This window comes from Photinus pyralis, unplaced genomic scaffold (genome assembly GCF_008802855.1).
Source record: "Photinus pyralis isolate 1611_PpyrPB1 unplaced genomic scaffold, Ppyr1.3 Ppyr1.4_LG5, whole genome shotgun sequence".
Lineage (NCBI taxonomy): Eukaryota > Metazoa > Arthropoda > Insecta > Coleoptera > Lampyridae > Photinus > Photinus pyralis.
Genome location: NW_022170596.1, coordinates 28,903,172 through 28,927,874, shown reverse-complemented (window position 1 = coordinate 28,927,874; position 24,703 = coordinate 28,903,172). Strand labels below are relative to the sequence as shown.

The following is a 24,703-nucleotide window of genomic DNA, read 5'->3' as shown; positions in this document are numbered from 1 at the left end:
TGAGGTGAGGCTACGCCTATTCCTGTCCACCTCAGACAAAGTGTTAGACTGATTCTCATTGATTCTTCGTATCATATCTTGCATAAGGTGCGCATGCTGTGATTTGGAGTACGCACAATATATGGTCTTCAGGAAATAACCATCTGTTTCTGTGTACTAAACTGTCTGAAAGCAATTAATCTACAAGATTGGTGGTATTGTAAAGAACATGATCAAGTAGGCACTGTGAACATCTAATTTCTGGAAATCAAGTGCGCTCAGATCCTGAAACAGAAAGTTCTCAGGACATTATTCAAGCCAAAGTTTCCGTTTTATTTTTTTAAAAGATTGAATCCTGTTTCAAGAACAGCTTCAAGTTTCTATAAAAATTCTCTAATAACTGAGGCGTATGTCCCTAGTTGGACAATGGTGAACAAGATTTATCATCTTTATAATGGTAGTCAATGCTTAATGGTAGACAATTGCATTGTGCGGCGCTTTGATTTCGAATCCTAGCACAATCATCCAACGCTGCAACGGTTCTTAGCTTTGGTACAAATGAGAACAAAGCTGTTTACTTCAACTCACTAAAGGTGTAAGTGTAATTGTTGACTAGTTTCAAGCTTGATTGAAAAGAGCGTTCATTTGGGAGATCCTATTCAAGACGAACAAGTGAAAATGGGAAGCATTGCACGTTGAATAAACAAGTTTAAATGTATTTAATTTATTTAACATTTTTTTTAGTCTAGTGTATGTACACAACGTTCATACATTGTTCATAACAACAACCGATGGGATTTCGAGGAAAAAATTCACATTCTCTCGGTAACCCTTTGTGAGCACATTGTTAATACCGAGGTTAATACTTTTAAACGATTCAAAACAGGTACCTACTTTCTAACACCAAATGTAAGGGGAAAGTGTCTAAATGAATAATTAATCGTCTTGGAGTTTATGAAAACATTCGACTTATTGAATAAGATTTTAATTTTGAAGCCCCGTTATGATATGCTTTAGATAAAGTTTGCAAACTTTAATAATTACATAAAAGTGAAAAGCTTGTAAGGTATCATTTGAAACCCTCGTTATTTTTATCCCTCACTTCCCCATTCTCCCTTAAAACTCTATTGATTTTCTTAATTCCAAATTTCTTGGGCGTAAATTCATCGTCGATAATTTGATTGGAAAGTAATTGCACCAGAGCGGGTCTGTTCCAGACCATTACAATTTATTGGACCATATCTAATTAACTACTTAAGCCAACGGCAGCATCCCTTGAGCGAAAATGAAGGAGTTAGTGTTAGATTTTGATTATAAGGTTTTTGAGTGTGAATTTTAACCTCGGAAATGGACTCAGGCATTCGCTTCTTTTTTGGGCATTATTAAAAAGTTGTTTGTCGACGTCGCGAATCGTGAAATTAAAAATATGTCTAACCAAAGCGTTGTAACTTGATCTTTCAACAAAATTTGGTCTTTATCGTTCAGTTACGACGCTATGGTTTGAATCTTCACAGTTAATTATAAACACGTAGTTATAAATTACACCTGCCCTAAACAAGATAAAAATGTCGCTTCTCTGACTGGGTCGATGAGTTCGTTTTTGGATTACTAAAAACAAATCGCGTTTAAAATTAGTCCGAACACATAAGTTCACGTGCTCCAATTCAATTACCTACAAAGTCGTCTGGAGTTTAAAAAAAACTTTGAGCAATCTACACCGTTATTGCGGTAATTCTAACGATTATCGCACAGATGCGTCACACTCGAAGTTCTTCCATTGTATTTTGTTTAACACTATTCAGTTGCGTATTTTTTTTAGTAAGTGTCCCCGTATTTATTAATTGTATACTCTGACCGTGAAGTAACGGCTGGTTTTCGTGTAACGTGTTTATATGCGCTTTTGCATTTTTTGGAGGAGGAGGAGGCCTCGGTAACGTCGCGTTATTTTGAGGTAAGTCGGCGAATTCGGGGGGCGGCAGTTGATGATGCGAATGGTGATGTCCTAAAATTGAGGCCGGATCGCTTTTGACACCGAGTATGCTCGACTCCAAATCCCCACAAATGTTGTTGGGCATTTGTCCGTTTTCGTTACGTTTTTTGGGCTGACCGCCATGATCGTTCATGCGCGTTTTATCTCGTTGATAATAAACGCCGGCGAATATCAAAACGTTTAGTATTAACAACGAACACCCTATCGCGATTGTTACACTAAGCGCTGTTGAATACGCGGCGAAACCGTCCTCGACTGGGTGAGGTGTTGTTCCTCCTCCGAGTTCTTCCACTCTCTCCGTGCTGTCAGATGCTATCGTACCGACGACGGATGAGTTGATTCCTAGCGAGGTCATCTTTGACAAATCACCGTTGGGGGATTCTGTCGTTGTTAGCTTTCTCGGGTTAAGCGACGGGAGCTTGGGTGGTGGCGGATCGTTGTCCTCAAGGGCGTGATGACTGGATGGCACGTCGTCTCCTCCAGGCCTGTGCAAGTCCGGTACCAGATTTAACCAAAACGACAGACGGTGGGCGCGATAGTGATTCTTGAGTTTAGGTTTGGTGTCTGAAATTTCAAAAAAAAGTTAGACATGTCGCATGGAATAACCCAGAAAAACACAACATGTAGGTAAACAGGTCAACGAAAATTCACACACATCTGGAAAGGCAAGGAACTGTCAATTTGGAGAACTTTGTATTACTGTCCCTTTATCAATACACTTTCATGTTAAACATACGTTGGAGATTAGTCAAAAAAATGTTATTCTGAACTTACCATCCAAAGTTTTTATAGTTATACAGGTAATAAAAAGTTCATTTTTAAAACCGTATCGCGCCCATTTAAGTTTGGATAATTTACCTGAAAGTAAAAATTGTAAAATTGGGTTGGGAGGGACACACGGGCATATATAATACATGAAAGTGGACGGTAATGAATGGGGAATGATGAGAATCGATATTTAGGTATGGTATGGTATGGGTGCAATAAAAAGAAAACTAATAACAAGATAAAGAATTTTATTATTTGTGTCCGTTTCGGCAGCGCAGCCGTTATCATCAGCGGACTATATGTACATACAAGTCATCTAAGTGGATTTGCCTACCCCTACATAATAGACCACGACTACGAAGTAATACTTCATTCTGAAATACAAACGTACGTTTCCTAGATAAACCTCAATTATTTTGCTTATAAGAAACTGTGCGGTTTTTTTTCCAATAAACCAAAATTTTTCAATAACCCAAACAAAAAGGACAGTTGTTTACAGTTTCTCAACTTATCTGCAAAATTCTGTGAGAACGGTAAAAATACAGTGTTTGTAAGAAAAATGATTACTCAAATGTATAAATCGGGCTTAAACCAGGGATATAAGAAAAGAATATTTAAAATACGAACAGTTCAGGGACGAGAAAGAACATTGATAAAATTGAGGACCACGAATTTTATGTGGATGGATTAAGAATGATGCAATTGGTGCTCTTAAAGAAATTCTTTGAAATTTTAGAGATATTTACATTTAAGTTTTTATATCGTTAGTAGATGTGTCTGGTTTAGATATTTGCACTAAAAGTTTTGACATCACCTGTCTTAGTGCGACACTCCACTTGCCCTTTATAAGTACCCTTTTCCTACACTTCGTTATCAAGACCTTTGCTTTGACTACACCAACAGATATGTGAAGTTGTATGTCCCCTAAGTTTTTGAGCGGATCCTTATGAAACACCTACAGGAGCTTAAAAAACCATTGTCACGTAATATAACTTTTGATTTAGAAGTCTGATCGAAAAAGTACAAATTGATTTGGATTCTACGCACCAAAATGAATAAGAAAAAGTGTTTTCCCGAGAAATTTTGGTGCAGTCGAATTTTGATAAAAAAGGAAGGAACTGCCTTTTTTTGAAGCTCGAAAAAAACATTGTCGCAGATCGACCCGGAAAAAGAATTTTCTTATAGAATGTGGCCTGTAGAATCCATAATTTCAAACAGTTCCAAGTATGGGCTACTAGTTCAAAAGTTACAGCCCTTTGAATTTTCTTTCGAAATTGGTTTCTAAGTAGTCTATAACTTTTGATTGAGAAGTCTGATCGAAAAAGTACGAATTGTTTTGGATTCTACGCACCAAAATTAATAAGAAAAAGTGTTTTCCCGAAAATTTTGGTGTAGTCGATTTTTGGTAAAAAAGGAAGGTTATACACTGCCTTTTTTTGAGGCCCGAAAAAAAATTTGTCTCAGATCGAGGAAAAAGACCCGGAAAAAGAATTTGGCCTATAATTTAGAATTCCAAGTTCCAAGTATGGGCTACTAGTTCAAAAGTTACAGCCCTTTGAATTTTCTTTCGAAATTGGTTTCTAAGTAGTCTATAACTTTTGATTGAGAAGTCTGATCGAAAAAGTACGAATTGTTTTGGATTCTACGCACCAAAATTAATAAGAAAAAGTGTTTTCCCGAAAAATTTTGGTGTAGTCGATTTTTGGTAAAAAAGGAAGGTTATACACTGCCTTTTTTTGAGGCCCGCAAAAAAAATTGTCTCAGATCGACCCGGAAAAAGAATTTTCTTATAGAATGTGGCCTGTAGAATCCATAATTTCAAACAGTTCCAAGATTGGGCTACTAGTTCAAAAGTTACAGCCCTTTGAATTTTCTTTCGAAATTGGTTTCTAAGTAGTCTATAACTAGGCATGGGAATTTTTTTTGGTATATCGATATCGAATAACAATAGGTACAGCTAAAAAAATCGATATATCGATAGATCGATAACTATCAATAGATCGATAACTATCGATATATCGATAACTATCGACATATCGATAACTGTTGATATACTGATACTTATCGATATTTCGATAGTTATCGATAAGTATCGATAGGTATCGATATATCGATAACTATCGATATTTCGATAATTATCGGCTAATCGATAAGTAAAATATATCGATAGGTAAGTACCCGATACTTATCGATAGGTGAAAACAGTTATCGCCCATCCCTAGTCACGTTCCACTTCCCACAAAATGACTCCATTTTAATTTTTTAAAGAGAGCTTTTCTGTTTTTTTAAAGGCAAACAATATGAAAAGGTATTACTACTAGATCCAGGTTTACAATTACTGCAGCAATAATTAACCGCCAGGGATTACCATGTACATACGTATACATTATTGTTCATAAAGTATAATTAAAGCACAGAATTATAATGTGCCACAGCACTAATGATAGTATGTGTTTTTTAGAAACGAGCCATGGATGCCAACTTCAAAAAATATTTTAAGTTTTTTTCGTTTTTCTTGGAAAGGTAAAACATGTAGTTTCATCTAATTCAAAATGTATGGGAGGAGATAACTTTACACTTGACTTTTTTAGAAACAGCGAATTTGAGATAATGTTTTTCTGGCATTTAACAGCGCTAAACATAGCACCGCGTGCGTTGATATAGTTTTGTTTTTAATTTTTCTCATGTTATGTATCAGCACTAAAGACTAAAGAGCACTGTCGACATATTATTTCATGTGGGCGGTGCCAACTTCGCATGGGTATTAAGGGAACTGTTTATTGAGGATGCAACAAGCATGTGGGCGATTAAAACTCTCTTTGGTCATGTGGTGGTACAGCAATTTCAATGTGAAAATCCAAATTTGCAAAGGTTCGAGCGCTAAGCTAAAGAGCACTAACGTAGCACTAACTGTCGACCCGTTTTTGTCAGATGTCACATGGGCGCCTTTATACAATAATTATACTATTGTTGGTCTAGTATGAATATGAACCGTGATTATGACATAAGTACGATCTGCAAACTATGAGAAATGCATTCAGAAAATCACCAATAAGAGAAGGTCCGTAGATACCTATATTTAGCTTCTCCTCTTCCAAAACGTCCTTCATAAAGAGTGGAAATAATAGACAGATTCACGTTTAATAAATATACCTCTATTCGTTACTTCTGGCATAGTGTAAGATCTATCTTACATAAGTATAAGCGTATGGGGAAGGTTGAAAATTTAACCAAGTAGAGTTGTAGTATAATGAAGACTATGAAAAATCGTGTATACACCCCTAAATAATCACAAAATCGTCGCAGTCGGTCAAATGCCGTATTTTCCACATAAACGCCTTGGGTTGGCCTTTGATTAGTGGACTTTTTCCGCATGCAGTGCCCATCTGCAGTGGAAATATTCTTTCCCCGTCCCCACACGAGTTTGGAATAGAGACTCCACAATGAAAAAAAATTTACATGCCCAAACGCATACATAACGTATCCCGTTATAATGCCCAGGCTCTCGGTAGTTTAATTACATGATACTTGGTGGTCAGTTTAATGCAGAAACCCAAAATAAAATGTTTTCAAAAATACACATAATAATTAATGTTTTCTAACTGTTGAAAATATCGACTTCAGACTTACGGCGATGCAACTTAAAGTTGCAGAGGTGGCCAAGAGTTTATTACACGAAACTGTTATAGGGTTTTATATTACCTAATATTATTAAAATATAGCAAATGATGTACAACGATACCATAAAAAGGGGGCGAGAACAAATTTAGGCATAACGATAATGAAGTTGAGAAGCCACAAAAACAGATACCTGTCAATTATTTTGAATTCCACCTATGATATAATGGATAAATTCAATTGCGTTACACGTTCAGAGAGAGTTTAGCTCAAAAAATTCTCCCCCAGGGAGCACTATCGCCGGGGTGCATAAATAAAGGCAGCTGGACAGTTTAAATGAGTAAGAATTAGGCTCACCTAAATTGAGATATTTTTTGTGTACTGCTTCGTAAGCGGTCCATTCGATGTTTTTCAGCTTGCTCCTTTCCTGCCTGCTTCCATGAAAACCGTCCGCTTCCTGAGGCTCGTTCGGATTACTGTGTCCGAAAAAAAATACAAGTTTATTAACGATCAATCCGATTCGCTATTTTAGGGCAATAAACAGAAAGGTTTTACGATGTTAGTTATGGAACTAAGGCAGTTTAAAACGTATTAGGAACAAACAGTTTAAACTTACCCACTTCTTGCAAAGTTGCTCCAATAGATCATGGTAGTTTCAGATAAAAGCACTTCGGACTTTGTGTAATTTCGGCCAAAGTACATAAAACCACCTACTAACGGTGCCCCGAATAGGTAGGGAAGCTCCTCGCCATGTATACAACCTTGCCGCTGAAATGTAGGATTACGTACTACTTATGTGCTATCCGACGTTAATTATTAATGAAGGGAAGAGGAACCTCATGCTTAATGAGGCACACAAATACTGTAATCTGTTACGCTAATGAAAGATTCAGACTCGAATACGTTTACCATAATCTTTTTCACTTTCATTTTGATTCATTCCTTTATTGAAACGTTTACTTTTGTCTCATGGTTATAATAGCACGTATTTTTTTTGTATTGCAATTCATAACTGACCCGAAATACATTCAATAATCACTACTATACTGTAATAAATAAGATTCACTTATAGGGGTTCGTACACTGTGTTTAAAACTCATTAAGCTTTTGACAAGCCTGAAATAATGGTTAAGTACATTAAAAAATAAAAATAAAGGGATCGATCTTCACTATGAATTATCAACTTTGTAAAATTTATGTAACTCTGGAAGTCAAGTTTCGATTGGAAGGGAAGTACAATAAAATTCAGCAGTATTTACTTAGTCATGTAAGTTGGTCTGGGGAAATGCATTTTCAATGCCCCACTGTGACCTTTTTTCCTTTATGAACTTGTAGTGATATACATTAAATAATTAAGTTGTAGCAAAGCACCTGTTTTCCGCCTTGAAGCTCCATACCCAAAGTTATGACCACACCGTATAATTGTTGAGTCGACCAGCTCTGCTGAACGTTCGGTATCGAGAAGCGTTTTAAGTTAGGCGCTTCGTTACGGAAAGTGCCGCGCCGAAAGTATTATAGAAGCTAGGGGTACTTGATTTAATATCTAGAGTTGCGTTTTAGCCGCCCCTATCGTAACGAAAACTGTAATTAATTCGCGGTTTGTAACCGTTCCCGTCAAGATCTTTAAATTGTCTTTGTTGTGTTCGAAAGGTCTTGTCATTTAGACTATGAAGACAAATTAACATGTCAGTCATGTTAAGCAAGGTTTTAGCATTAAAACTGCAAAGTCATGCAAGTTGACTACGTCATCAGTTTGATAAGCGACCATAATGCTCACCTGAGAAGTGTCAATTAAAAATAAGTGTTATTTGGACTACCGATTTTAGAAATTTCAATCCGGCCAATTAAGTAAGTGAAATTAACAGTAGCTAAATAAGTGTGTTGCAGAAAACGCCATTCCACATAGTCCTGTGGAGAAGCAGGCCGCACAGTTATTAAAGAAGTTTTATTTTTTGATGTAGATAACCGAATACGCTGTGTCGGTTGGGAAATCCGTCGTAATTTCATTATATTTCGTGGTCCGCCTCCCATTTTTAATCAGAATGACAGATAGAATTTACAATCTTTTGTTTCACTTTTATCAACCCTTGGCATGAAAGTGATCATGATCACTTTATCTACTCCTATTGTTAAAGAGAGACATCATAGCCTACTCAGTCATACCTATTCAAATGTCAATTTACCATCTGCTATAAAATAAACAAAATTATATCGTAGGTGAAGTCAATTTGAAAATGTCTTCCCCTCACTATTCCAAAAATGGAAAGGTTCGTTACTAACTCTAGGTATTTGCACCTGAAATAGCTTTACAGTTCTAGAGGGGTTTTGTTAAAAGTTCTATTACTTACTTGAAATATCAAGTCCAAGAAAAAAAAACTGACCTTTCAAACTCCTAAAAATCACATATATAACATATATAATTAGTGGCAGTTTGAAGTGTCTAAGTGAACAATAATCATTAAAGTGAAGAACAAGATTTAAGATTAATTGGAAAGAGACAATGAAGAATGAGAAAGCATTGAAAAGAGTTGGAGAAAGGCGATCAATCATCAACAAAAGCAAAAGAAATTGGTTAGGTCGCGTGTGTGCTAAGAGACGTGATGGAAGAAGTGCGGAAGGAAGAGAGAATTTTTTCGTAACGAAGGCACAAACAGAGAAAATTATTACTATTTGAGTTATTTATTAGGTATATCTTAAGATTGCCAAAGCTCCAGATGGAAATCTACCTTGCATCCCGTTCTACTTGTAAGTTGAAAAGGATCGCCCTTCATTTCTGATGACGTCGTGTTAAGATTTTCGGCACCCGCTCTGGTATTTATATGATTTTATGATAAAAAATAACAATATAATAGCACAGAGTGAATCAAATAGACTTACAAATGTTTATTATCACGAACTACACGCCATTCATGTAATCAGATACATCACAGAGACGTTGATTAAAAAAAAAGGTTATACTAATACGAAATAAGGCTAGAAATTTTTTAACGCCAACCTAAAGGCAAATGGCAATATATTACAGCGTAAAAGACAATATAAAGTATACTCAAGATGACGTTTACCCACTTTGCAAGTTCATCGTTATATGGCGATCGATGCCTTTTAACGCGAAGAGTATAGTTAACTAGAGCGTTTTCTCGGCTTCACTTAAGAGATGACTCGTTTCATAATTTCGGTTCAACGTGAACCCCTTTTAATTTAAAATATAGTTTCTTTATGGAAATTTCCATTTACATTTAGATCCCGTATTCCGAAATTATGAATGTAATTGCAATCCGTTCTCGCGTATTCAATCAAAATCATTTGTACTAAGCTTTTTTATAATTAAAAAAATGAAACTGGACAACTTTTCGAGTATCTTTTAAGCCAAGTATTTGCCGATGGGATTCTTTGTAATATGCCATTTTCTGTTCGGGTCTCCTCTCGAATAAAATGATAAATACACGAATTAAAAAATACACTCTGTCCTGAATGCGATGGGGCTGCTTTTTTATCCAAATTTGTGGGAGAATGCATTAATCTTGTCTTCTGCTTCATGAGTTATGTATTATTCACGTATAGTCGTCACTCTCGCAAGAAAAGGTTACCAGAGAACTTTGAACAATAAAAGTGCATGCTACTCCTTTAAATCAATAATTGCAATGCTACTAGATGGATTTTATAAAATGTTACGTTGCAGTGAAGGGGATTTAGCAACACAACTTTGAACTGAGTTTATGTGAGAATCTCTGCAAAATGTAGGTACTTAATAAATATATATTGTAACGTTATTTATAAATTCCGGGTTCGATTTATATCAATATTTATTAAACAAAATTAAAACACTATAAAAACTGTACAATTTATATAGACGATTTATACCACACTTCGCAATTTATATCAGATTTTCGCACTCTATGTTTCGTCCGTACTCGATCACGTTCGATAGTAAACTGCCGCGATGTTCGGTCCGCAACCATTTATACACGCAAGCAATGTAAGTCCCGAACATTCTCGAATATTCCTACTATCGCGCGCGTAGAAAATTCCAGAGCGCCATAGGCGACGTCATGTCTTGAGCATTTCCGTTACACTGCCCCCTTCTTAATTCTGGGCGTCTCGTTCAGAAACTGCGTTAGTATTACTTTTTAATGCCTCGTGTCGGAATCTGCAGTCAGAGCCTGCTCGACAAACACCTTTCTTGAAAAAGTAACAGTCCACAGTTTTGCGGAGGGTCGTCCCCTGTGGGTTGAAGCAGCATACTGTAATTCGAACGCTAGTGTTTCTAAAAATCACTTCGATCATGGTTCGCACTATCTTCCAGTCCAACCCATCTAAACCACATCCAATCTTCGGGATCGCCAAGCTATTTATGTCATAGTATGCCATGAGTTTCTTTAAGCTTTTTAAAGCAGACCAGAGGTTTTCATAGGTGGGTTTGCCTTCTGACGTTTTCTTTGAAACCAAGTAGAACAAAGAGCGTTGACTATCTTCCAAGCGCAGTACTTTACCCACTCGTGGTCTTTGCTTTAACAACTCGTCCATTCTTCCAAATCTTTTCCGGAATACGGAAGCTATACCTCTACCCATGCGAAGGTCTTCGGCGACACAATGGGCGATGGAAACGTTAACCGGAAGCTCAAAAATATTTTGACAAATTTCCTGAGTAACGCCAAATCGAGCTTTCTTCCGCTGGGCGTAATTTGACATAAAATCGTTAAAGTTTGGCTCGATCCCAAAGCTGCGTTCCTCTTCTCGAATACCTCTAACTTCTTCGTGGTTGTTGGATCCGGCATATCGTGCGAGTCGATTAATGTGGACAACTTTCGGTTTCCGGTGGTTCATTCTGATACGATATATCACGTCATTTATTTTCTTGATCACCTCATACGGACCTTCCCATTGTCTTTGTAGCTTGGGAGAAAGACCTCTTCGTCTCTGTGGATTGTGCAGCCATACCAGATCTCCAGCTTCAAAAGTTTCATTGGCCGAGCGGAGGTTGTATTGATTTTTCATGCGATCGCTGGCAATCTGAATATGACTTCTAGCCTAGTCGTGAATATCGTTCATCTTCGCCTTTAGTTGGTCAACATAATTTTCACCTGCGACATATTCTTCATGGGGTTTACGCCCAAACTCGAGATCACATGGAAGGCGTAGTTCACGACCCAACATAAGGCAGGCAGGAGTCTGACCCGTGGTCTCGTTGACGGCTGATCGATATGCCATAAGGAACAGGTGGAGGTACTGGTCCCAATTTTTCTGATGTTCTGCCACGACTTTTGAAAGATATTTACCCATCGTTCGATTCATTCTCTCCACCATTCCATCTGACTGAGGATGCAAAGGTGTTATTCTGGTTTTATTGGCTCCTACCAATCGACAAACATCTTGGAACAAAGCCGATTCAAAGTTCCTTCCTTGGTCTGAATGGATTTCTATAGGAACACCAAAACGTGTAAAGAACTCCTTTACCAACACTTCTGCAACTGTTGCTGCCTCTTGGTTTGGAATGGCGTAAGCTTCAGTCCACTTTGTGAAATAATCCATAGCGACTAGGATATATTTATTTCCGCCATCTGTCTCGGGAAACGGTCCTGCGATATCGATAGCAACTCGTTCCATTGGACTACCAACGTTATACTGCCTCATGGGTGCCTTTTTCTTGGAAACTGGTCCGTTTCCAGTAGCACATAACTCGCATTTTTGACACCATCGCCGGACATCTTCTTTACGGTTGACCCAATAGAATCGCTCACGTACCCTTTGCAACGTTTTCGTAATACCAAAGTGTCCTCCGGAAGCGCCGTCATGCAATTTTCGCAATACTTCCGACACTTTGCTTCTAGGTTCTAGGTTCTAGGTAGTATTGCAGCGTCGATTCGGTGCCATCTTCACTTTCAAGGGTCCTATACAACAGGTTGTCTTTCAGAGTCAGGCTATTCCATTGGCCCCAATAACTCTACTTCAGGACTTGTGGCACTAATGTCTTGCCAGCCTGGTCTTTGGCCGTGGCGCATCCAATTCAGAACAGTTTTTATACTTGGGTCGTTTTCTTGGGCCGTTTTGATTTCGCTTGGCTTCCATTCCTCACTCTCTACAGTTGTTCGTCGCAGATGGCCAATCTTGTCTTCTATTTTAGAACAATGTGTGCAGTTGTTCTTGCACCGGTCTTCTTGACAAAGCGTCTGCATTATTGTGAACTTTTCCAGACGACGAAATGTTTACAGTGAAGATCGGGGCTTTGTTTCTGCAGGTCGACGATAGGCCCTTCCTGTCGACCTTTCTTAGTTTTCCGACTGCTGCAATGGTTTTTGGCAGTTGCGGCGAACGTGTCCAATCTCGCCGTGGTTCACGTTTCTTTGCTAGTGACTGCATTGCTTTATTGATCTTTTCTTCCATTACTTTACTGACCTTTTCTTCCACTTCTTTACTGACCTTTTCTTCAAAACTTTCAGAGCCACCTTCCTCTTCGATGGTTCTTACCCGGCTCTCACTGCGAGGTTCCACCATACGTACTCGCGCACTTCTATAACTAGCTTTCTTGGCGGCTTCGAATTCTAACGCATGGGCCAAAGCTTTCTCAATTTTGTCGTGCCTAGCCAGTCTCAAAGCCTGCTGGGCATCTCCATCACGAACGGCATCGATAAATGTTTGTTCAGCCAGTTGATCAAGAAAGCTCTCCGGTGCCGTAGGGTATGCCAATCGAATCAGTCTAGCGATGTCCGCTTCAAGTTCCTGCAAACTTTCTCCAGGTTTCTGCATTCGGTTCTTGACTTGGGCATAGTAAACTTGCTGAAGGTGTTTATCGTCATATCGCATTTCAAGTCGCGCTACTATTTGTTGGAAGTTCTGTTGATCCTCGGGGATGGTCCGCAACACATCCAGAGCATCTCCTCTCAGAGCAAGAATCAGGGCTGTAGTTTTGTCTTGAAGAGTCCATTTATTTGCCGCAGCCGCTGCTTCAAACTGTCGAACGTACGTGGTCCAAGGAATCTTACCATCAAAAGTAGGTGGCTTTACTCGAGCTTGCTGAACGTCGCCTTCTACTCTTGTATTTGTTTCTGGGTCGACCTTCTTGTAATGAGTAGGCTGTGGCACCTCAAGAAGACGGTCCATCAGTAATTCATCTGGGGCACTACTAGTACGCTTTTTCGTAGTGAGTCGCAAGAATTGCTCGCGCAGCTCTTCATACCTGTCTTGTGCTCAATCTCGACGAATGTTGCTTTAAATGTTTTGGAAACTTCCGTAATTCTATCTTCAACTTTTTCTTCAATTGATGTAGAGACTTCTTCGATAATCTTTCTAGAATTTTCTTCCAACTTCTCGAACTTCTCTTGAATATTTCTAGAATTTTCTTCATTAATCTTTCTAGAATTTTCTTCCATTTTCTCGAACTTCTCTTCAAAATTTCTAGAATTTTCTTCCAACTTCTCTTGAATATTTCTAGAATTTTCTTGGGTGCTTTTCATTTCTTGTTGCAACACCTGTTGGCCATTTTGGATTTGCTGGAGCAAATTGAGCATCGTTTCTTCCATTTTAGCGACAGCAGATCTTGTTACAGGCATACACAAGCACAAGCACTTAATTTAATCTTACTTTTAATTAATTTAATTAATCCCACTTCTGACACCAATGTTATTTATAAATTCCGGGTTCGATTTATATCAATATTTATTAAACAAAATTAAAACACTATAAAAACTGTACAATTTATATCGACGATTTATATCACACTTCGCAATTTATATCAGATTTTCGCGCTCTATGTTTCGTCCGTACTCGATCTCGTTTGATAGTAAACTGCCGCGATGTTCGGTCCGCAACCATTTATACACGCAAGCAATGTAAGTCCCGAACATTCTCGAATATTCCTACTATCGCGCGCGTACAAAATTCCAGAGCGCCAAAGGCGACGTCATGTCTGGAGCATTTCCGTTACAATATGCACCTGTATATGCATTTTCAGTATAAAAACCACGAAAAGTTATGATCTTACTGTGAGAGGAAATGTGACAAATGTTGCAAAAGACTGATGATCGCATTATGTTAATTGTGTGGAAGCACAGTTTGAGTTTTATAAGATCCCAACATACTGAATTGACCAACAAAAATAGATATATGTTTGTAGAAAATGGGGAAGACACTTAAGAGATACGTCTGTTTACAAGAAAGGAGGCACATTGAAATTAAAAGAAAACTGATTTTTACTGTAAGAAGAAATACATATGGAACTCAAAGAAAAACAAGCGGTAATATCTTACATTACAGTATTAAAAAGCAAGGGCCCTAAAAGAAATTATCGAGCAGCACTTACAAAACAAAATTGGGATCTCTGCAACGGTGAGAGATACAGATTAGGTTAAATAGATCCGAAATTTGTGAAAATTCTCTGAAAATAACTGAGATATCAGCGAAAAATTGAAAATGTCAAATTTTGTTTTCATTTTCGCTAGCTTATAAACGGTCAGAAACGGATGGTTGTTGTTAGCACCTTCAATGGGCACTTTTTTTCGGAGAACCAAATATTTGTTTGCATTTCTTTACACTAAAATGTTTCATTCTCGCTTTCTAGATTCCTGCGTTTGCATGCAAAGGGGGTTGAACTTCCCTTCTTTGAAATAAATTAGAGAGTTTTTAAATACGACCTGAAATTTGTTGAAAATGTCAAAATCCTTCACTCAACGCTTTCGGTTAATGTCTATTCCACTGCGGGCACTAATACTAATTTTGGTCTTACATATTCCAATAATCCCTGTTGTTTCACTAACGGTGACACAGCTGAATTTTTTTAAATCGAAAAATAACCCAGCACGCTTAAGTAATTAAACTGTCCTTGACGGAACAGGGCTCTACTTTATTTTTTATTTTTATTTTATTTTATTTATTATCCCTCTCTTGTTGTGGCCATCAACAAGCTTGCGCTCAATTACAGAGTGACCCGCATGATGCTTTTTAGAGGTTTTAAACTAGACGAAATTTGTGACAATTAAAGTCCTTAAAGGATTCTGTAAGTGTAATAGTTTCTAGTCTAAGAGTTCGTAAATTCTTCAGTTTGTCGATGACGTGGGCACTCAAAAACTGAATAGTTGGGGTACGAAAGCTTTATCAAGCCAGTAGCGAAAAATACATTGAGCTTAGAACTACTTCCGACGCTACCAGGCTCCATTCATTTAGAGCCTACCATCAAGTTCAAACGTGGATCGAGTAGCAAAGTTACCTGAAGATTGTGGGTGGATACGTACTAGCGTTGTATTGTACTAGTCAAGGTCTCATTCCAGCAAAAACCAGAAACGACCTAGACATTTTGAAAACATTTACAGATAAACTCGATGTTGAAAACCAAACTGGCTTACAGTGTTTTGTTTTTGAGTTATTGCCAAAAGATGCATTTTTCGATGTTTAAATAAAAGCCTATAACTTCTTTTTATCATCCGCACGTTAGTAATGGGGGTACCTATTGCATTGGGGCAAAGATAGTAGGTATATAATTATTATCTTTGATTGGGGTAAACAATGATCCCCCACTTTTTTTATGGAAATACACATTCGGAACCACAATGAAACCGAATCAAACAAAATCTCGACGATATGTCCGTCTGTCGATCTGTACTCTCTTTTCCCGGCTAAACGGCTGAACCGATTGGAACCAAATTTGGTACACATATTCTTAGACATAAAAATAAGAATTTCTGTTATCGGAAATGCGTTTATTACAAAAGTTTCTTTGTAAAGGATTGTTGTATAATCTGCCACTTTCAAAATAAGTATATGGAGTCAGGTAAACATTTATCGGGCCTAATTTCTTTTTTTAATGGATTCGATTGAAAAATAAACTTTTAAAGAAACTAAAAAAAATAAAAAAAGTTGTGAAATTTATTGTATTTTTTGAATCATTATTAAACATTTTTAATCTTTAAAAGTCCTTTTTAAATTTTTTGAATCATTTGAATCTCTTAGTATCATCCCCGGTACAGTATAGTACTGAAAGGAAAATTTAATATGCTGTATGTTTAGATTAAAATATACAGAAAGCTCCATTTAAAAAATGAGGTTTATCACTTTTTCCGTATATTTATTTTGAAAACGGTAGGATATGCAACAATTATTTGTAATAAACAGATTTCCGATAACCTAATACACAAAGAAATTATAGGCCTTTTATCTTAAATCGAAAAATTTAACTTTTACCCATAACGCAGAAACAAAAAAAGGCCAGTTTGTTGTTCAACATCGAATTTAACTCAAAAAAATACATCGGGAGGTCAATTTTTTTTCTATAGCGTATAAGAGTTATCCCACACTAAAGACCAAATGCGGCCACCCTGCACAGAGAAAATAATTTATACACAAACGTGAAATTGTCCAATTTTAATAGTTGACATAATTCCAATTACCTTTCTTTATGTTTGTTCGATTATGAGCATGCGCCATTGCGTCATATTAAGCAATTTTCGAGAGCGGACAAATGGATTTCAAGAACGGGCTGCTCTATTCCCCCTCTGGCTACGGACCTCCTACAGCAATACAAAATTATAAATGATCTCGAGGATCATTAATAATATAAGTTTTTCAATAATCCCATATTATTCCAACAGGTGATGGATCTTGATGACGAAGAACAAGATGGAAACTTTCCTATCATGACAGCACTGAAGAACCGGAGGATGTCATCATTCTACCTCCTGTGCGAGATTTCTCAACATCAATAAACGAACAAAATTATAACAAAACGCAAATTTGCATGATCAAACAATCAACAAGAATTTCCGAATCTTTAAAACGTAAGAATTGCTTTAAAATCTCTCCTTCGGGACTAAAACTAACAAAAAACGAAAAATTATAAAATAAATAGGGTATTTTCGAGTGCTGCGTCGCTCGCACAGGTTTTTGGATGTCGAAAACTTGGATATTCATAGTTACAATTTAGAAGAAAAAAATAGAGATGGCAAGGTATTATGATTATTTGACTGTAATACAGCCATAAATACCGTTTACTCTTTATCTTTGCTTTTGTTTATTTAAAAATTTAGTTAAATTGTAATTATGTACAATTATATCCAAAATAGTTCAAATGGATGGAGAAGATAAAGACAATGCTACTCGTTTTGTTAAGCTCACCCTAAGTTTGTTGGATTAAACGGACATAAAACAGATAGATGTAAGAGTAACAAGTATATAAACGTTTATTATTAATAATGGCGCAAAAACAACTAACTGATATATCGTAACAAAAATTTTGGAGAAAAAGCTTATCTAATTTGATTGTGGTGTATTATCTTACAGTGCTCTTGGATCAGATTTACTATGGTTTAGCTTTAAATTTCTAATTAGATAATAAATATTTCACAAAACGGTGATTGAAACTTCAGTGTAAAGTATTTTGAATTACCATAAAAAGGGGCATCTGAAGCAGATGCTGAGCTTAACACTAAAGATGTGAGGAAGAGAACGTGCCACGTATAAATCTGAAAAAATAATGCTAGCAATTAGGTTTACAGAAAAAATTAGCAGTTACGTTGTGAGAAATGATTAGAATGAGAGTAAGGGTTGGTAGGTGTATAGTACTTGAAGAGAAGGGATTGAATTAGATCGTACGGCTCTATTTTTATTAGAGTTGTCATTTATACTATAGAAACGCAGTTTTGTACATTATTACCATAGATAATACCTTAGTGTATAATATTACACTAAGATGTACAAATATTAAATAAATATTTCATAAAACAAGCACGTTCAGCGCCCGATGCCTTCAATAAGTTATACAGCAGAATTGTGGTGGTTATATAAACATCTGCACCAATATCATTCAGTCATTGAATAACTGCCAGAATGCAATTACCAAGTACAAAATCTTCATAATGAGCTACCAAGTTCTCTCGCTTTTATTCGTAGGTCACATTAGGCCGACCGAATTTATTGAATAGATACCCACAACAAGACTAAAACTAAAGAGCAAAGGTTCCAACTTAAAATAATTCCACAAGCTTTAAGTCGTTGCATGGCAAATGGCAAAAATGTGAACCAAAGCACTAAGAACGATAAGATCGTAAAAGCAAAAGAACTGAAACGCTAAGAAGATGCAATACAATTTTGTGAAAACCGAATGAGTTGTCAGAAAAGAATCAACTTTATTTAGAAATCGCTCTTTTTCCTACAGATCTAGAGAGGATTTGAACTGTGAAGTAAAAGAGAATGTAATAATCGTTGAGGGAGGTTACACCAGTAAAATGATGGTTTTATATTATTTTCTCTAGGTTATGGCAACAGAAAATACCTAAATCCCTTCCTGCTAGTGCGAAGTGATAAATTAGGACATGGTTCCTCAGTCTAACTTTAACTATTAAAATGAAAGCACTGTAATGCTAACTCCTTTAGTTTCCACAATTCGATAAATCTTAATTATCTGATCATTATAAAAACTAAGTTAGTCGAAGTTGTCTTAATTTTAAAATTCAGTCTTAATTCTCCTTTGCCCCAATTTACTCATCACGGTAGCTCTTAAGACATCATCTTCCATAGCAGACTTGGTACCAAATGCTACTGAAAAACAATTTACTACCCATTTTCGAAGAGAACATCCTTTGGTACCATAAGGCAACCAACCTTCATCTACTATGACATTACAAACAGGTAAATGCAATCAAATAGCATGTCCGTTTTTGAAATACCTATTATTGTTTTAGAGTTTCCACAACATTTCCATTAGTAAATCACATTCAAATTAATTTACACGAATACCATAGTGAAACGTTCATCATTTATCGACTTGGCATAACAATTAAGTTGCAGTTGGCCCGTTTTTACCCGATAGTTGAGTCGATAAATTCCTCTTCCAGCTGCCCGAAAAGAAAATGAAGAAGCTCGCACCGCGCGCGATCTTTTAAAATTAAGCCCGCAAGCCCGATGTCTAGCATTGCGAAAATTGCTGAAACGTAAAGGAATTTCGCATATATAAATTTCACGGGCTGTTTAATCACAGTGTAATTCATTTTTAAGTAAATTAAATATAATAAAGAACGCGAGCTTATTTTTTCGACAGATCATCCATTATAAATTGAAAAGTGCTTTATTCGGTTCACCAGCAAAAATGGGGGTGAAAATGGTGGAAAGATCGCGGATGATATTGAAATCGATGAAGCCAGTCTTCCGTCATTATTCTCTCTCACTCTCTTTGAATTTCCCATTGCGAGCGCATAATTTTTATATTACCTATCATACTTTTAAATTCCCGGTGTTCGGGAATATTGCGAAAAGGCCATCGTGTTTGCTGAATTTAAATAAGCGCACCGATAGCTAGCGAAGTTGGACAGGGCGTCTGCTGTCTCAATTTGTATGTGTTAACGGAAACTCGTTCGTGATTCTAAAAGCTAACTATAACTGTAAGTGAAAAACGGAAAACAACGCAATTAACAAAAATACAAATGGGTTCGTGCTTTTACGAGACCACTGACGGTATCTAATTTAGTGTAGGTCTCATGTTATGCAAATAAAAGTGCTAAACTCTCCGAGGTACCTACCGTACCTATATTAAACAATCTTTCAACTAACGCCATTTCCAAAAGGTTTTTATAGAATATTCTAAAACCTTCTTAGAGATTTGTGAAATTTCAGATGTTAAGGAATGCCTTTTCGCTCTTAAAGATTATTAAATGTTTTTGAAGGTACTTAAAGGTCTTAAACACCCTTTAAGGCGTCTAAAGGCTTTCAAAAACTCGCAAAAGCTCTTTTTAAGGTTTCGTTTTAAATTTAAAAGACTTCAAAAGCTTGTAAATGACTTGCAGACTATTTTGACGATCTTAAGAAATGTTTATGGGTGTATCTTGAACACCCTTTAAAATCTTCGTACATTCATAGGTGCTCTTAAAAAGGTTTCTAAAACTCTAAGACTTTAGAAGATATTTGTATATTTAAAGAGATTGTTTAAACCTCCCAGAAACAGTTGGAAGCTGCAAAAGCCTCTTAAACACACTTTGATACTATGGAGCTGTAAAAAGTTAAAAGTTAAGAGTTAAAAATTCCTCTAGGTTCAAGAATTAAAATCCTTTAAAGATTATTAAAAGATCTTGAAGACTTTTAAGGACTCTCAAAAGTTTTTGTGCGCCTGTTAGAGGCGCAAAAGACAACTAGAAAACATTTGGCGTTTACGAAGGTCTAAATTTTCTTAAAAAGGAATGAACTACTTGAAAGACCGTTAAAAAGACCTTTAAAAACTCCTACTCTCAAGAAAAGTCAAAGCACTTGATCTCTTTACACCATTAAAGAAGTTAGAAAACTGTAAAAATCTATGATCTATGAACACTGTTAATGGTTAAGAAACGCAAGTGTTTTTAATGGCCTTCAGAATGTTAATACAAGCTCTAGAAGAGAATCCTCTTAAACATAAACGAGGTGAATATCTTGAAATCTGTAGAAGTACCTATAGTTTATAGAGAGTGACCTTTAATGTTGAGCAATGGAGTAGAAAGTGTTTATTTTATAGCACATGTTTAGGTTTAAATGAGTAGGCTAAGCCGTTCTTTAACCGTAAGGATAGGATAAAGTGATCACTTTAACCGTTAGGGCAGATAAAGTGAAACAAATTATTGTGCATTCTAATGACATCTGCCATTCTTATTTCAAATGCAAGATATAAAATGACGTTCAGAACATATGACAATTTTGTTTCTATGGAAACGATCGCGACGGCAGAACCTAAGCTTGCTATTTTTGACGTCAGAATCAGTGGCGTATTTACGGCCCCCCCCCCCCCCCCCCCAGAAGAATTGAGTTATCATCATAGCTATTAGGTATTTAGGTAATACTCCGCTCCGCCCACTTTAAAATAAGGACAATAATATATAGGTATATATAGAGAGCAATTTTGGTTTTGGTTAAAGTCTAAAGTCACTAAAATCTAAATATTCTGTAGTACTCAGTATTCACTATTCAGTGAGTGATCAGTGTTGGCAGTCAACGATTTGGCTATTCGGCATCGATCGGCAATTCGCTACATTGATGCCCAAAATAACAAATAGGTATCAGGTACTTAGTACTGCTACTGAGGTGAGGTACCTGCGTCCTGCCTTTCACGAAATGACGAAAATAAGAATTTTAAAAACAGGAATTTTTTTGCCCATAACTTTTGATGGAGACGTCTAATCGAAAAAGTACGAATCGTTTTGGATTCTACGCACCCAAATTAATAAGAAAAAATTTTTTCCCGAAAAATTTTGGTGCAGTCGATTTTTGGGAATTTTTGGGAAAAAAAGGAAGGTTGCCTTTTTTTGCCCAGAAAAAAAATTGTCTCAGATCGACTGGAAAAAAATATTTTCTTGTAGAATGTGGCCGGTAGAATCCATAATTTCAAACAGTTCCAAGATCGGACTACTAGATCAAAAGTTACAGCCCTTTGAATTTTTTGTCGAAATTGGTTTTTTGCCCATAAATATACCTATTATTCAAAGTTTCCGTTGACTAATTAAAGCAAAAGCAATGAAGGGGCCTGTCAGCAGTAAGAAATAAAATACCGTTCTAATCTAATCTTTTTCGCCTGTGCAACCCAATTTCTATATCTTACCCTTATTTCGTAACTAACGGAGACATGAAAAGGGCTTTCCTTATTTTTTTGGCCTACATTTCCAATTTACGAACTCCGATCTACAAATAATTTGATAAAGAATTCACCTGCAAAATTTCGCCTTCTTAATTTATCATTTTACATTTCTTCTTTAATTTGTTTCTAGTAGAATTTATGTTTAGAATTTTGTTTAAATTTGGAGTAATTATTTTCATATACCTACAGATATTCATAGATACCTAATTGTATCGATATTATAATTTTTGTAGGAATGTGTAGGATGGTAGGAATTCAAAGAAAAGTGTACAAAAAAAACTTAGTTAAGTTTCAGTTGCTTAAAAAACATTAAAAAAGAAACTAATATTTTGGGACATTTGTGTACATTTCAATATGTTTGACATTATTAATTATTACTACAAATCAATTTTCTATTTCGAATTATTTAGCGAAATTTCAAAACCCCCGACCACTCAACCCAACTTTAAAAGTAGGTATCAGTTGTAAGGACTCGATTGGCATATGTTTATTCTCAATACAACAAAGAAATTGTTGATAAATACCAATTTTAGAGTTATGTACTTACGAAAATTCACGTTCCTCATAGGGCGCTATAGAAAAATTACACAATGGACGCAAAATATTATAGGGGCGGTTTTCCCAAATTTGGGTTAAACCTACGTAAAAATAGTAAAATCGTAAATGTTTTTAACGCATCCACTAAAGTCGCTCAATCTTCGTTTGCGCAATAAAACTACGTATAGTTTGTAGTGCATTTTCAACAATTCTTGTCATTTTCGCTGACAAGGGTAGTTTAATAAATTTTTTGATCTTCTTCGGCCACATACACCAACTTTCTATAGTGGCAGGCAAAGAATGCAATCAAACATTTAATTAAATTGTACTTACAGTTTGCTGTATCTAAGATGAAAATATAGCGATTTTTCGTGCCCTCCTGAATTTGCGATTTTGTTTGTACACTGGCGGTCACTAATAATTATTCCCCAAACAAGAATAGCGTTTAATTAATAATTAGGTACACTTTAAACACCGCTAAGCACATTTACTTCAACGCGTACACACACTGTGGTTGCTAATCTCATACTGCCCCTGTCTATATCAAATTTATTCAAACGACAAATTACCTGATGCGTAATCACATCGGTCCCGGTGGCCTTTGACTTTTGTAAATGATAACGCAGTTATACCTTGAAATAGAAACGAAATACAAATATTTCTCATGAATGGAAAATTAAAATAATCAGATCTTAGTCGCCCCTTGACTTCTTTTGTTTTCTTTCCCTATGACTATTAAAATGTATTCCTCTGAATGTTTCTAGCAAAGTTAGAGAGAGTGATAGTAAGGCGAGTAGTACTAAAAAGATTAGAGCGATTACAGAGGGTAGCGAAATTAGAGATGCCACAGAGATCAAATATACTATAGAGAACATGGAGGGGTTCCTGCTCATCATTGGACTCTTATTTATTAGAAGCAAAGGCATCCTAGGCATTCTAGTAAGATTGTAATGAGATTCCAAGATGAACCTAAGGTCTCTAAACTTTAAAGAAGATTTTGCAAAGAATCTAAGGACTAATGATTCAGAAAATTTTAAAAATTCTAGAAATAGAGGATTCTAAAACAGCTCTGAGAATATTCTACAAATACAGCAAAAATATTCACGATTCTAATAGTTCTGAAGGTTTTCGAGGTGTTCGAGTTCAACAAACATTCAGAGAAGTTTCCGAAAAGGTTACAAAGATACTCTAGAAAGCTTGTAACATTCTTACATTCTTACACTAAGATAATATTCAAAAGATTCACGGATGATTCTATAACGACTGTAAGCAGATTATAAGAGGAACTATTTTAACAATTCTAACTGTTCTATATAAATCTAAGACGGTTCTAAAGATTTTAAGTAAACTCTTAGAATATTTTGAGGACTGCAGGTTCTAACGATTCTAAAAAGATTTTAATAGGATTATACAAATATGGTTAAGGTTTCAAATATTTCAAATAAGATATTCTGAAACTTTAAAGTCAACTGCGTAACTCGAAAATCAAAACTCTCGCCAAAATTGACGGAAACTCCATGGCGGCACATGATCGTCAGCAACAAACTTGTTAAAATTAAACAATCAAAATAGAATCATAAACATGGGCTCTAAACTTAATAACAATTTCGAAGGGTTAATTTTATGGACTTCAATCAAGACCATTTGAAACTCCTTGCGGGATTTTATTATAGCACATCGAACAAAGGAGTCAGGTCTAAGAAAAACTCAATCAGGAAACTCATTAAGCCGTTCCTACCGAGTCAGAGGGAATGATTCTTATTCGCATGCTCTGTCGGTTCTGAGATTGAATTAGTGGCAACTGTACTAAGGAGGCCGGGGAGTTTTCCCCTTTTACTTTGGCTCGAAAACCAATTATGCTATCTTTCAACGAATGCATTTCTAATTAATTGTGTAAAATTATGGCAATACAAGATCAAAGACAACAAAATATTTTACGCTCCCATATAAAACAAACAAAAAACCTCCGACTCATCGCATAAGCTAACAACAAAAATTGTATTTGAATTGAAGCTCACCAGGAGAGAATGCTGCCCACAGAACACTTGATGCCGGTCTAAAATCGAATGTTTTTAGCGCATTTTTGCAAAAATTTTTTTTTGTAAAAAGTAGCTTTTAATCTCACTTTGGCTGGCTGGCTGGCTGGCAGTAAATGCGCGCCCGTAGAAAAATGCTTGTAAAAAGACAAGGAGTGTACATGTAACTATCGGGGCTGTGTAATTAAGAACGTTAGGGAT

The 24,703-nt window shown here is 36.3% G+C and overlaps 1 protein-coding gene across 1 annotated transcript in view; it reads right to left on the bottom strand.

Moving 5' to 3' along the window:
- Positions 1 to 715: 715 nt before the first annotated feature.
- The window catches only part of LOC116170657 (neuroligin-1-like), a gene marked incomplete at its 5' end in the record, with an annotated part of 122,872 nt that continues 98,884 nt past the window's right edge, over positions 716 to 24,703 (bottom strand). Inside the window, 4 exons of the mRNA XM_031487162.1 lie at positions 716 to 2,533; positions 2,744 to 2,827; positions 6,713 to 6,831; positions 6,972 to 7,123. Of these exons, the coding sequence (XP_031343022.1) occupies positions 1,737 to 2,533; positions 2,744 to 2,827; positions 6,713 to 6,831; positions 6,972 to 7,123 (1,152 nt within the window). The remainder of the gene's footprint in view (positions 2,534 to 2,743; positions 2,828 to 6,712; positions 6,832 to 6,971; positions 7,124 to 24,703) is intronic.